Raw genomic sequence first — 15,148 nt, 5'->3', positions numbered from 1 at the left:
TAGAATAGAATAAAAATTCATATTCAATATGAATGGACTAAATATGGACTAACGTTAAGCCTTCACATAGCTCAGCCTAAGTGAAAGTCAAGTACTGAATTTTAGAACTTGAGCACAGAACTTCAAGCAACTTTGGGAAATGCTTCATTCAGGACTTGAAAGACTAAGTGGCAACAGAAGCAGTATACTGACACACTGCAATAAGTTTCAAAATGCATTATCAGCTGCTTGTTTTAGTATTTGGCTTTGTTTCACAAACAGAATTCAACACACACATTTTATAAAACATTCGTTTTTTGTGATAGAGCATGATATTTTCCTGGACCATTGCTAAGCAGATCAACTCTTGCAAGCTTAAGACACTCTTGCAGGGCTCAAGAGCAATTATTATAAAAGCCTTCCAATGCATCCAGCACTAATTTGGACCCTTGCGCTGCCAGGTCAGACCTGGAGCATTTTCTAGGGTTGTTATACCAATGGTTCACCTAAAACGTTTTAGTTTACTGTAGAGTCTCCAAGGACTTTTAAAAATTCAGTTTAGCTGAAGCCACGACTCTGAACACAATATAATAACCACCCCAAGTCTTTTTAAGTGGAAGCCAATTCTGCTGACAGAAACAGCCCTCTGCCGCGTCGACTGCTTTTTGAGGAAGCAGCCCCGATTTATTTCCTGACGATGCGGAAACACGGATTGGCCACGGGACACCAGGCGCGTCGTGAGGATGGACGGCAGCGCTTAAAGTTTCCTATATTAACATTGCATTCACAACACCGTCGTCGTCATTATGGAATAAACTTGCGAAACAAGCCCTCCGCGATCCCTGCCCCACCCCAGGGCTGCTCTTCCCAGCAGGCTCCCGAGTCCCGCTCCCAAAGCTTCCCTTCCCGCCGCCTCTCTTCTCCCGGAGGCACCGCCAGCCCAGGATTCCCAGGGAGCGGCCTGGGCCTGGCGGCGCCAAGCCAAAGAGGCTCAGCGGGAGAGAGTCAGGGGGCGCTGTCGGAGAGCCCGCCGCCTTCCGTCGAGGGAGCCCGACTTTCCCCTCCTCAGCAACAGCTGCTGCCCCCTTCCTCCTCCCTCGCCGGGTCTCCGCCGGCCGCCATGTTAGGTCGGAATGGTGAACTCGGGCTTTGCTGAGGGGGACCCGGCGCCTCCTCCGCCTCCGCCTCCTCCCTGGTGCGCGTGGAAGGAGAGCGAGCGAGGGCCCTGGCTTCCCGGCTCCTCCCTCTCCCCACGGCCTGGGCTCGCGTGCCGCCGCCGCCTCGCCAAGCGGCCGCCAAGATATCTCTCTCAGCCCGGGGAACCCTAGGCCGGGGCTGATGCCGAGGGGCTGAAGGCTCCGGGCGGCACCTGCGCGGTGGGGGGGGTCGTGTCGGGCGCCCCCTTCCTGCCTCCATCTCCCCCTCACGCGCTCCTGCTCCCCTTTACTCGACGGGCCGGAGGTGCCTCCTGCCCTGAGGCGGAAGCGAGGGCGCCCTCACGCCCTCAGTCCCAGAGGAGGACTCGGCGCTTTCTCCCGGAGCGGGCCCAGGAAAAAGCAGGTGAGCGTCCCGAGCGCTTCCGTCGCCTTCCCCGCTCTCTCCCTGGAGGCTGCAGAGCGCTAGGCCCCGCGTGCTTCCCCTCACCCGTCCCCCCCACCGACCCCTCCGGTCGGGAGTGCTCGGCTTCTTATGGTAGCGGGGGGGGGCTCTTCCTTCTTTGCTCCCCACTTCCAGAGTTTTTAAGCAACTCCTTCCGCCCATATGGGTTCCCCCCTTTCGTTTAGGAGAGTTTGCGCCTGTCAATCAAGCAACAGTGAGGGAATATTTCAAAAACGCTGCCTTTAAAAGTTTCATTTCCATGGGGTGGGGGCGTTTGGATGTGTCCCCCCCCCCCTTTCGCCTTCCCCGCTCCCTCCCCTTCTCGTGTGTAGAGGTGGCAGCCTGGCAGGAGACGCGCCTTCTGCTTGTGTTTGCTCCTGAAAGCCAGATAACAACTGTTCCCAACAGAAGGGGTCCTCTTCGCCCTCGCTTGCTTTGATTGACGATCCCAACAAGTTTCCTGGTTAGGCTTTGTTTGTTTTGTTTGTTTTGGCAAGGGGAGGAGAGGAAATAGGAGAGGAAACTCAAGTACTGTACCAAGTTATGCTTTCCAACCTTCACAAGCGCCCTTTCCAGTCTTCTCAACTTTTAAACTCCTGGAATATGTCTCGAAGTGAGTTGATGAAGTCTCTCTTTGTAGTCCCCTCAAGCATACGCTGTATGTTGCTAATAAAGTAAGCCGGGACCATTTGTTCTCTTGAGTGTCAACGTCTTAAAGGATTTAGCACAGTTCTTGGTTTTAAATGTACAGTAGTCTGTTTCTCAGCCCCAAAAACTGCAACTGTGTTGTTGTGGGTCAGAAGGAATTCAGAAACTAAAAGCTGATTCCTGATCTGCACTTTGGTCCCGATATATGTTTATTGTTTTCCAAACAATGATACCAGAGATCATGACTCTTAAGAATCATTAAGCATTTATTACAGAACAAAATACAACTGTGGTTTCCTTCAAGCATTTGGGGATTTATTTTCCCACTGGGGGGGGGGAGTAACTTCCTTTAGAAACTTTATGAGAATTCATGACATGAAGACATGATGAACTTGCTTAAGTTAACAAGGCAGTATACAAAATGTATAGGATAATGGCACATTTCAGTTAGTATATCTATGTATCCATAGGCTACATCATTTTGAAGTGTAATTAGTATTTACTTGAATTTACAATCAAAACAATTTATTAAATGTTAGGTCCTATACAAAAATTTTTCTCTTTGAAATGAATATGTTCACACTACATGTACTTACATGCACTGAGCATGTTTAAACCTTAAATTAATCATGAGCAGTTTCACTCTTAACAGTTAATATAATATTTACTATGAGTCCACCCATCACATTTTGTGATACTATGTTATGTAATTTTTAAAGTATGCTGATTAGGGAGGGACTGTTGTCAGTACTTGGGGAATATTAAAGTTGCATTGTCAAATAAAAACCATTTCAAGTTCAGATATTAACTGAAGTGTCTTGGAGTAAAACAGTCTGAAACTACTTTGCAGCAGATTAACATTTTGCTTTAATTTTTATTTTGAAAGCCAGTGGAGTAAATGATATAGTTAAAAGTAGTTTTAAAGGAGGAAAGCATTTCTTTATGCAATAATAAAATAATCAGTATTGAAGGCCTTGTTCTCTAGTTAAGAACACATGCAACTTTTAGTGTTCCAAAGAAATTTTGTTGAAATAAATTTTAATCAAACAAGCATATAAGTTTATCAATGAATCACTTTGAGTTGTATCCAATGTTAGTCCTATTCAAAGTAGCTCCATTTATTTCAGTGGATCTTCTCTGACTTAGTTAGATATCACCCCTAGGCTGCAATTCTATACACATTTACCTGACAATATCAATGAACTCAGTAGCCTTTACATCTAAGAACAAGCATAGGATTATGCAGGCTGTATGTGTGTAAAATATTGGAAAGCAAGAAGCGTATGTTTTAGATACCATACACATACCATAGCAGACATTTCTTCCTACATGTTAGAAAAGATGGAATGCCTCTTTTAAGATGATGAAATTTTTATAAGTAAATCTGTTTTTAAAAAAATTTAAAGCTGCTGTAAGGTTAGTCAGAGGCACATTTTTAGTTGACTAAAAAAAAATTTCCTCAGTTAAGCAGTGCAACCACTGTACGTTTGACTGCAAAACAAAAACAAAAAAAGCCCAGTCCCCGAGGTGAAATGCATAATGCCAAGCAGATCTTGCTTAGCAGGGTCAAGCGTTAAGACAATATTTACTATAAAGGCAAAGCATAGTGTTGCAGATCAAATATAATCCATACAGTCTTCAAAGAGCAAGTGATTTCTGATAATGTTTCATGGTTTTCATATGTTAGTTTTTAATCAAACTGCTTGAAATATGTCACTTGCATTAATTGTTACAACAGTTGGGTTTTTTTCAAGGTCTTGCTGTACTATCTAAATTACAGTTTTATCCTAGTGAGTGAAAACCTGAGGTTTTGAATTTATAACTTAATCCTTTGCACAGATTTTTAATGGAACTTAGTCCCAAGTAAGTAGGTAAAGTGGGGGGTGTAACCCATGGGCTGGATCATCTCTCCCCCCCCCAAAAAAAAACTTGATTCCCAAAGACCCCCAACAAGGTCAACCCCACTACCAGTCTATAGGATTGCATTACCATGTAACAGTTCAAAATCGCTTTGGGGGTCAAATATTGATGGTGGAGATGCAAAGTCAAGAGGATGTACACAGTACAACTTCCAGTTTTCCAAAAGCTGCGTAAGGTTGTCACCAACTAGCCATTTCCCCATTCTCCACAAGATTGGAAAACTAGCATTATGTACAGCCTCCAGTGCAGTGCTAAGAGCTATGGTGTGGGTGAGTCTTGAAATGAATAAAGGATGTAGGAGATATTTTCTGAGCCTAAAGGCTTTTTTGGATCCCAGCTGTTGTAGTGTTGATAAGATTGCTAGGTGAAAGTTTCAAGTTACAAGATTGCTTTTAAGCTGTTGCAGTACTTACAATGAATATATTGATAGACTTAAATGAAGATTTCTATATTTAAGCAATAACTCTTTATTATCTTACGAATGCATTAATATACCGCCTTCTAAAAAGTCTTCTCACAAGGCTACTTGGAAAAAAAATCTATAAAAAGCAATCACATATATCTTTTTAAAAAATAAAATCATTCCTCCCTGAATGAAGATGTTTTCAGTGTGCATTGCGTTTCAAAAGTACAAAGAAAGAGGCTTGTTCTATTTCCCCAGGGAGGGATTTCCATAATTCTGGTATCACTAAAGAAAGGGCCTGTCTCTGGTACCCTTCAAATGTGTCTGATTTTAATGAATACCAAAGAGCTGATCGTGATGGGGCACTCTTAAATGTTTGATTCGTGCAACAGCAAAGGCAGTTCTGTAGATCACTTTCCCCCAACCTAATGACTTCCAGATATTTTAGAAAACAACTATCATCAGACCGTCAGTCAGGGATGATTGGACCTGTAGTCCTAAATATATGAAGCACACCAGGTAGAGCAAGGCTGTTTTAGATAAACAGCCCCCAGACTGTTTAAAGATTTGGACCAGCACCTTAAATTTAACTTGGAAACAAATTGGAAAGTAAGCTAGTGTAACCAGTGCATAATAGGTGTTGTATTTATTTTACTTGAAAATTTATAATCCACGCTTTCATAAAATTTAACATGTCAGCTTACAGCATATGATGTGCAATAAAATGTGTCTATAAATATCTATAAAACATAATTAAAAGCATCAATATGATCTGATTGTTGTGCTTCTACGTGCATGTTATGTTGACAACCGCATTTGGAGTCAGCTGAATATTTTTGTGCAGTCTTTAAGGGATCTTCCTAGGAAGACTATTGGAGTAGTTCTGTCAAATTCAGTTCCCAGACCTTAGGTTCAAAACCTCTGTTGTATGCCTTGAAATCCCTACTGCTGGCAAGCAAGCAATGGAGAATGTTTTTTGCCATAATGATGTGCTTTTTGGGGTTCTCAGATGCATTTAAGCTATCTACTTTGGGAAAGAAGATCAGGACTGTAGCTAGGGGGTGGTGAGGTGGGCCCCTACCAGGGGCGCAGGCGATGAGGGGAGGCACAAAATCGGCTAAAAAAAAGTCCATAAATATAAATATTATTGCCTCATAAGAAATGGTTTTAAATAGAGGGTGAATTGAATGGGTGGAGGGGGCAGCGTTGGAGGAGAGGCAGAAAGGAGCTAATTTGTCTGTGGCTAGGGGGCACAATCTGGACAGTTCCGCCAGGGGCGCAAGATCACCTAGCTACGGCCCTGAAGAAGATTCACTTTCATCCAAGACCGTTCTTATATACTTATGTTTGGGATTTCTGATAAAAGCCAGCTAAGAAAAAGAGCTGAGAGAGCTGAGATCATTGTTTTCCTAGAAATAAGTTTGCTGCTTAGAAATTATTGGCAACACAAGTATATTAGTACAAGATTATTATAACAGTATACTATTATGGGATGGAACAACATTACACCACCCAACTAATTTTGCTTGAAAGGAATTCTATTTATGTCAGCGAAATATCAAGTAAATATTTTCAGGAATGGGATTATATCACCAAATATCCTCCATACCCACATGCTCTTCCTTCCACCTTAAATCAACAAGACAACTGTTGCATTATTGTATATGTCTTATGAAAATCTAGTTCTTGGGATACGTTGTTTAACCTATTGCACACGTTTAGCTGACAGAAATACTTTTAGATTACCACAATTCTTTGCTAAAAGGTTGTTGTCTTGGAAACACTGCCTCTGCTTTGTATTCATTGTCTCTGAGAATACAGATGATGATATTCTGGTACTGATGTTTCTGGAGGTATATAGACATCTAGCCCCCCCTTGATGGTATTCCACTTGAAAACAACTGAACATAAAATGGTCAGGCATTCTAAATTATTTAAAAAATCTGCTTGATCTTGGGTAATAAAGCAAATACCTCACCCCCACCCCATCCCAGAATTGCTCCTATAGTTCTTTTTTTCCTCTTCCTTCCTTTTGGTGCTCCTCTCTGTTCCAAGATAGGCCTGTCACTATCTCAAATGGTCTAGAGCAGGGGTCTGCAACCTTTACGACAAAAAGAGCCACTTGGACCCGTTTCCGAAGGAAAAAAAACTGGGAGCCGCAAAACCATTGCAACATTTAAAACAAATATATATCCGGAGCCGCGATCTGACAGCGGGCGGGAAGGTGACGTCGGGACTGTGTGTGACTAACGCACGCACCGCCCCCATGCGACGTCACAGCCAGTACAGCGCCCACCACAGTGGGGAGTGTCGGGGCGCACAATGCACCTCCTTCCCTCGCTAGTATCCATCCCGGAGCCGCGGCAAAGTTGTAAAAGAGCCACATGCGGCTCCAGAGCCGCGGGTTGCTGACCCCTGGTCTAGAGGGACGGTGGACCGGCCCACGGCTGAAAAAGGTTGCTGACCCCTGTTGTTAACTTATGGATTCTATGATAAGGAGGTGATCTTCAGATAGGCCACCTTCTATCCCAAGAACACATCCCAGTCAGGGGGCATTCCTTCTGCTCTGCATTTAAAAGCAATTGGCCTCATAGTATCTGTGATGGAGGATACACTTATATCAAGCCCATTTTCCTCCCCCTGTAGGAAGCCATTGCTTTCCTTTCTCCCAGCACTGGAAACTGAAGGTCTGTTTGTACCTGTGTACTCTGTCTGCTGCCAGTATTTGACGATGTCATGAAGGTAGCTCTGGGTTAAGATGGTTTGGAGGACTGCACAAGGGAAGTGGGGTTCAAAAGTGTAGGGCATTTGTACACCTAGAGGTTCCTTTGTTGGTGGAGATTAATCTTGTCCTCCGCTCCCCAACCAGTCTGGGGAACCAGCATATTTGCAGTTGGGTCACCCACTTTCCTAATATATAGAATAAAATAGTGTGCATTCACATGTAGAATTCTTTGGCTGTATTTCTTGGTGCAGATTTGAATACATTTCTATATAATGTGGAGAACTTTAAAAAATGCATGGGACTGATGAAAAAATAATTGATAGACTTTCCAAAAAAGAAGAAAATACAAGGCAAATGTCTTAACACATGCCCAGAAAGCCAATAGAGTTCTGTAGTTCTTATCTTTAACATTTAGGTTCACCATAGAACAAATGGTCAGACCATGCAGATTGTCAGAACAAAAGTTTACTTATTGTATTGCTACATAGTGTTATGGGATATAGTTGGAGAATGGAGAAGCTGCAATAACCACAAAAACCTCAGACAAGTATCTGGTTTTCTGTTCTTGTTCTTGTAGTATGTGACAGAGGAAATTAGGTAACATTATTCTTCCTGTCATGACTTTGTTTCTGTTGCTCCCTAGAGGTGAAATGCTTTGCTGAGATTTTGTTATGATGTATATTATTTGTTGCTGCGTGCTTCAAAAGCCATATACAGTTTAGTAACCTGTTAACAAATAAATGAGCACATTTTGAATGCTTCATACAACTTTTGCAATTAAATATAAAAATCTGTCAAGCTGATGGAAGTTAGCTCTTGAGAACAAAACATCTGGTATGTAAAATGATGTCCTCTGAATCAATGAACAAATTATTCCTTGTCCAGAATTAAGAATTCCTTAACATCCTTTATCTGTCACTTCTGCTGCAGCAATGAGCTTACTCTTTTATAGACTTACTAGGCAATCCTACTGACCTGCAATGTCAGACACCTACTTTGGCCAGCATAGGTAGCCTTGATGCAACTTAATCAGGATCATAAATTTACACAGTAAAAAGTTGAAAGGGCAAAGAAAAATAGCACAAAAGCAGAATGCAGAAGCTATAACAGTTGAGGCCCCATTGGTGAGAGTCAGTATTACTCAGACAATCATGGTGCATCATGCCGTTGACACCTGTCAGTTAGGCATAGGTAAAACCGATCTGTACACAGTATAGAAGCACATGACATTTTCCATCTCCACCTCACACATGTAAAGCGTAGCCTGATACACGGGCACCCAAAAGCAATCTACACTGTGATGGAAACAACAAGATCCCTGCAACTCTGAAGCACCAGAAATCATTGCACATGGGAGATTTCAGTATTTTTATGCCTCTTGCATTAAAAGTAACAACTCCTTCGAATGTACAACATAAAGTGGAGGAAAGATGGCAGTATCTCACAGTACCCATGGCTCTATACCTACTGAAGGGGAGAAGGAGCCTTCTGCCTTCATGGGAAGGGAGGAACTAGGACTGGCAATAAGGGCAGCCATACCTGCACCCTCCCAGGAGTATGTCCATAATCTAGGGCATAATACTGGGAAACAGGAAATGTAAATTCAAGCCCCACCTTGGTGAATGGCAGGAACAAGGCCCAGCTGACCATTTGCATTCCTGGCCAACAAAGCATGAGCTATCCCTGAGTCTGCATTATGTACATCTCTCTTGGGAGTATGTTGCTAAGCTGTGATTCCTAATTGACCACCCCTCTTGGAACAGTATGTGCAGCCTGAGGAAACTTGTTTGCTGCTCAAAGTTCCTCAGTTCCAATTTTGCACTTAGACTTCAATTTGTTTTTCAACAACAAATTGTTGCTTCAGTAATACCATCTCCATCACTTGGGGAAGACTCGTCACTTTCATTTGCTTGCTTGGTTTACATGGGCAGAGCCACCTCCTGAATGGCATATGCAGTTGTAACTGAAACATCATTAATCTCATAATAGTTATGCTGATACTGTTCTGAGACATAGGACCATGTGGGAGCAGCATTCATCCATCAAATGGTAGCACAAAAACTCCACGTTGAATAATCTATGTTTATTGTGGGACTGTTGAGGTTTATTTGAAATTAAGTTAAAATCCTGGGTTTGGGCAACTCTGTATAATACTTCAGTCATGAAAGTTCATTGTTGGCCTTGAATTGGTTTGAGTTCGTATTCCCTTCTTTCTTTCATCTTCTCTAAGCTGAACTTCATTCCCTGGTCTATCATGTTGTTTATTATTAGATTTCTAGGCTTGTTGGACCTAAAGGCAGTGAACTAACTGACCAATGATACTATGGCAGGAGCTGAATGATGGCTGGAACAATAAGCTCTTTGAATTCAGAATAATACTTTGTTTATGGTGGAATGCCGTTCTTGCAAATTTCAAAAAGAAAATTGTTCTAGGTTGGGCATGGTACATACACATCAGCACCTGCTGAAGGGAAAAGACCTATCTTGCACATTTCTTCTCGTTGTTAAGTGTGTTGCATGAGTGTCCACATTTTCTGTACATCAATTGATTTTCGTTTCTGCAAAACTAGCCATCTGATTTGCTTCATGTCAGCCATTTAACAAGTTTCTCACCAACCAACAGCACCTAAGACTCAAATATTCCATTTCTTGGCTCTCATTCAAGCTTTTTATTACTCTGTGCACTTACTCAGAACATAATTTGAGAAGGAGGAGTTCAGCGTCAGCAATACAGTATGATCGCAACACACACACACACACACATTTTATTTGCACAAAATTCAATTATATGCGCTTGGTCTGAGGGCAGCAGTGACCTTCCCCCGATGTAGGAGGCAACTCGGAAACAAGTGGTGAAACAAAGGTAGATGGAGGAAGAAGAAATATGGGCTTCTGGAAATGCCAACAGCAAAACTAGCAAAACAAAATAGCTAGAATGGAGCTACAGCTTCTGCCTGCCTCTCTCCTTGCCTGCCTTTCTCCCCCCTTTCACAGCTGAGGCAACCAGGTTTCTTCTTCCTCTTTCTGCCTTCACTACTTTCCCCACTCATCTTGCAGTCTAGGGAACCAGTGGGGACAGGAAGGTCTTCCACACAGGACTTCAGACAGCTTTTTGCTATGTTTGATTTTGCGTATGAGTTGTGATTGGACTTTATATTTATTCACTCCAAATATCCTGATGACCTTTTCCAGTGGTTTTACATAAATGTTAAACAATATTGGAAATGATTGAGTCTCATGGAATTCCACAGCAAAAAGACCACAGGGCAGAGCAACTGTCTCCCAACACCACATTCTGGAACTGATCAATCAGGTAGGAGTGGAACCAACAAAATGCAGTGCTTCCAATTCTTACCCCAGATGGTTGATAATCAGAGGATAATATGGTCATTGAAAGGTGATGAGAGAATGAGCAGCGTTGCAGCTCATCCGTCATTCATCAGAATAACCAGGGCAGTTTAATTTCCAAAACCAGGTTAGAAGTCAGAGTGAAATGGGTTAATATGTTTCATCTATGACTTGTCTGGAGTATGGGAGTAAACACCCAATCAGGCTCTTTGTCCAAGAAGAGAACGTTGGCCCTTAGTTAAAAATTATACAGAATTTTGAGGTTTAGAGATATCTTTTTTAGGGGTCTCATAACTGCCTTTTTAAAGGAAATATATTTAATATACATGAGCATATTTTCAAATAAATCAAATACATATTTTGTGTTGTTGTTTTTTAATGTGGTTTAAGTCAGAAGGCCACAGAACTTTCAGCCTCTCCTGGAAACATTCTTTATTTGTATGCTCTTCAGCTAGCTTCATTTATTGAGAGACCCAGTGTGATTTTTAGAAAATCTTGCTGCAGTTTCTTTGTAACTGAAGCACATTGTCAGTCTGCTCAGTCTTCTCCATGCCAGCCAACTGTCCCTTAATGAAGCAATTCAACTCAGTGAATAGGACTCACACTTTAAGGAGACAATTGGCTAGCAGAGAGAGTTCCAAACTGGTTTAACTTTGCACAAGCGTGAAAGAGTTTAGTAAAAAGACACTGTCAGTTAATGTTGGCATAAGTTCTTACTATATGAAAATACTAAATTGATAAGTACCCCATTTAATTAAATGTGAATATAATAATTTACAACACACTGTTTGTTAAATCTTTCTAAACAGTTTGAAAAAACATCATATATTTGTGATCTCAGTTGCCCACATGCAGATGTGGAAGGCTACATATGGGTGGCCTCCACATGGATCTCCTACCTTACTTGAACCCATTCTGATTTGCCAATTTTGCACACAAAAAGCTAAAATCCCAAACAAAGCTGAAGCGGTATCTAACCTGCAAGTAAAAAGTATGAATAATGTAATGCTTCATACACAAATCAATATATTTACTCATCAGCATTCATGTAACATCACATAGCTGATCATGTCTATATTTCAGAAACCTGGAAGAATAAACAATAATAACATACCTTGTTAAAATTGCTTATCTGAGGTGGCTCATTGTAAACTACTTGCCATTTCTACAGAGGCAATGGAATTAAACACTTTGTGTAACTAAAGTAACAGAGCAATCCTATACTGATATTAAATCAAAGAAGAGCTGCACCACTGCTACATTGGCAAAACAGCAGCCGTATTCTACAGGTGCTTAGCTGGAGTGGGAAGAAAAGCACAAAAAATAAATAAACACCATGTGAACCTAGCATATCCTAGAAACATGACCAAGGCTGTGCCAACAACAATGCCCAGGATTCACCTACTTCAGTTTATCTATCTTTTTCAAATTAATTAGCATTAATTTATCAGTACTGAGGACTTCTTTCCTCAGCATGTTTTGAACTCAGTTACCTCTGTAAAAATGGCAAGTAGAAGCAGCTTACACAACTGAGAAGTTAAATTTAAAGATGTGAAATTACTAGCATGGATTTGTTTATTATTATTATTATTATTATTATTTAATGTTTAGAGAATAAAATTGCAAGAGTAGTTATTAAAATACTCCATTTTAAGTTGATGCCTTAAAATGCAATGTTTTTTTTTTGTATTCTTTTTATAACAGTTTTTAACTTAAAAGGGCTGCTAAATATTGCACTGTGTGACTATGTACTTATGAACATAAGAAGAGCCTGCTGGATCAGGCCAATGGCCTATCTAGACTATCATCCTGTTCTCACAGGGGTCAGCCAGAAAATAACATAAGTTATTTTCGATCTCTGAAAATAACTTATGTCAGAGATCGAAGGGTCTTTATTAGTGTAATAAGGCCATACAATTGCAACCAGGCTCAAAATTATGAACTCTGCTGTCAACAAATTCACCTTTTTATTCACCAGGAAGGCCATTCAGTTTCAGAATTTAGATGTCGAAGCCTCAGACACTTAGATCTCCAATTTGTTCTAAATACTTATCTAATGACTTAAGAAAGAATAACTTATTTAAATATTGACATATCAAAGTGATGCTATCTTTCTCTCTACAGAAAAGACCATGGGGTGTATTAAAAGTAAGGAAGATAAAAGTCCTACAATGAAATATAGGACTGAGAATCCTCCAGAACCCATTACTTCCCATGCCAGCCATTATGGAACAGATCCAACCCAAGCAAACCAGTCACCTGCAATAAAGGGATCATCAGTTAATTTTAACAGCCATTCCGTGACTCCTTTTGGTGGGCCATCTGGGATGACACCGTTTGGAGGAGCATCTTCCTCATTTTCATCTGTGCCATGTCCATATCCTAGCGGTTTAACAGGTGAGCATCATTTCAAAACTAACTCCAGATTCCAGCAGAGTCCCTTAGGAGTGAATTAACTAAACCAAAAGCTGCATGTGATTTGGTCTATACTGTGTCTACCCATTCATTTTCTAATCTCTGCCATGGTCTCTGGTCAAAAAGGTATTGTATTTTTTGGAAATTATAAAGCAATGTAGGAGAAAGCTTAAACTAATTCTGACCAGTGAAATCACCTGTACTTCACGCAGGTGTAGCCTAGTAATCTAACAGATGGGCATTACTTCAGAAATAAATTTGACTTAACTATGAGTTTGTACTTAAAATATAATGATGGCAGGAGGAAAATGTTAATGGAAAGCATGCCTTGGAAATAAAAACATGACTTGGAGACAGTAGAGCTGGAATAGGGATTCAGTGGATCTGCAGGTGTTGTATGACTACACTCAAATCATTGGAAATAAAACATCTAATGTTACCTTTTAAATGAAAATGTCATATATTGATTTACTCTCTCTGCAGAATTCAGAATTATTTGGTGGTGCTTTGGCATGGGCTAGAGTTGAGTGGTTGAGACCTGCACAGCTTTTAGAGTCTTAGGGAAAGACAGGGACTTGAATTGAATGAAGAAATCATATGGAAACCCTTCTGTTTTTAAGATTGTGCACAGATAACTTTCCAGTAACTTGGAGACAGTAGAGCTGAGATAGGGACCACCTTGGGCATGAGCTGCTTTGGCTCAGAAATGAAACCTTGTATCACCTTGGAAAATCCAATACTTCATATGGCCCCATTCATTGTAACAAAAATATCAACAAATGGCTGCATTTTTAACTATTTGACAGCAGTGGATGGAACTTGCAGGCATAATAGCACTTTCTAAGTGGATGAAGCCCACCAAATTTTAGAGAGAGGCTTTGGGGCTTTTGCACTAGGTGCAATTAAACTTTGCAAATTTATTTAAGAGGATGCATATACTTTTTATTTCTTTACAGAAGTGGATGGAATTTTATGTTGGTTTGACCTCCTCCCCCCACCCCACCCCCAATTTCAGACAGATAGGTGCAGGGCAGGTTGTGCAAGGAATGTCTTTAAAGGCGGAAAAGAACAGACTTGCATATCACTCCTGTGGCTTTTCTGAAGAATTTATCTGAAAATGGCATTGTCAAAAGATGCCAAAATAATATGTAGAATTTCATGAGGATAGGCAGGGGGTGGGGGTGTACAAGGGGATGGGCAGTTATTAAAGTGTTTGGCAGAAAGGAACTAACTTATCCTTCTGTGTTTTTTGGGGGGGTCAGTATGTAGAAAACAGGATGCGGGTGGCGCTGTGGGTTAAACCACAGAGCCTAGGACTTGCCGATCAGAAGGTCGGCGGTTCGAATCCCCGCAACGGGGTGAGCTGCCGTTGCTTGGTCCCTGCTCCTGCCAACCTAGCAGTTCGAAAACACGTCAAAGTGCAAGTAGATAAATAGGCACCGCTCTGGCAGGAAGTTAAACGGCATTTCCATGCGCTGCTCTGGTTCTCCAGAAGCGGCTTAGTCATGCTGGCCACATGACCTGGAAGCTGTACGCCGGCTCCCTCGGCCAATAAAGTGAGATGAGCATCGCAACCCCAGAGTCGACCACGACTGGACCTAATGGTCAGGGGTCCCTTTACCTTTACCTTTATGTAGAAAACAGCATGGAGCATAGAAGGAGAGGTGTGGGGAAGTATGATAGATGAAAAACAGTTTGTGGCATTTCTTTTTTATTTCTGCTTAGTTGACACTTCTCTCCCTCGCAGAAGCACCATGATTGGAAGTAAAAAAGAAGAGCCCTGGGGAAGCTATTTTCCAGTTAGTCAGTCACAAAACTGCACCCTCTACTCTCCCTTCCCCCTGTCCTTTTTGGAGATCTTGAGGAAATGTTATGATTTTGAGGAGGCAGTTCTAAGTTCTCTGGGACCTCTGAAGCTTCAAAGCAGCCATGAGGCTTCACTGACTTTGTTTAGGATGCCTCAGAGGACACCTGCTTCACCTTAAACAGCACTGAACCTGTCCCTGGCAGCCCAATTTGGCTTGGGATATGTCTGAACCAAACCCTGCTGAAGCTTTAGGACATGTGTTTGTTTGTGTGCTAAATGAGCATCCATGGGATAGTCACTTGGG

The 15,148-nt window shown here is 41.6% G+C and overlaps 1 protein-coding gene across 2 annotated transcripts in view; it reads left to right on the top strand.

Moving 5' to 3' along the window:
- The first annotated feature begins 879 nt into the window (after positions 1-879).
- YES1 (YES proto-oncogene 1, Src family tyrosine kinase) overlaps positions 880-15,148 on the top strand; it is a 29,628-nt gene continuing 15,359 nt past the window's right edge. Inside the window, exons 1-2 of one of the 2 annotated variants that reach the window (XM_083748341.1) lie at positions 880-1,539; positions 12,747-13,019. In XM_083748341.1, the coding sequence (XP_083604467.1) occupies positions 12,755-13,019 (265 nt within the window). In that variant the 5' untranslated portion in view covers positions 880-1,539; positions 12,747-12,754. The remainder of the gene's footprint in view (positions 1,540-12,746; positions 13,020-15,148) is intronic. The other variant, XM_083748340.1, reaches the window with a different exon arrangement.

This window comes from Podarcis gaigeae (genome assembly GCF_964106915.1).
Source record: "Podarcis gaigeae genome assembly, chromosome: 7".
In the NCBI taxonomy this organism is placed as follows: Eukaryota; Metazoa; Chordata; class Lepidosauria; order Squamata; family Lacertidae; genus Podarcis; species Podarcis gaigeae.
The sequence above is the reverse complement of the archived record's forward strand: the minus strand, read 5'-3'. Positions and strand labels throughout refer to the sequence as shown.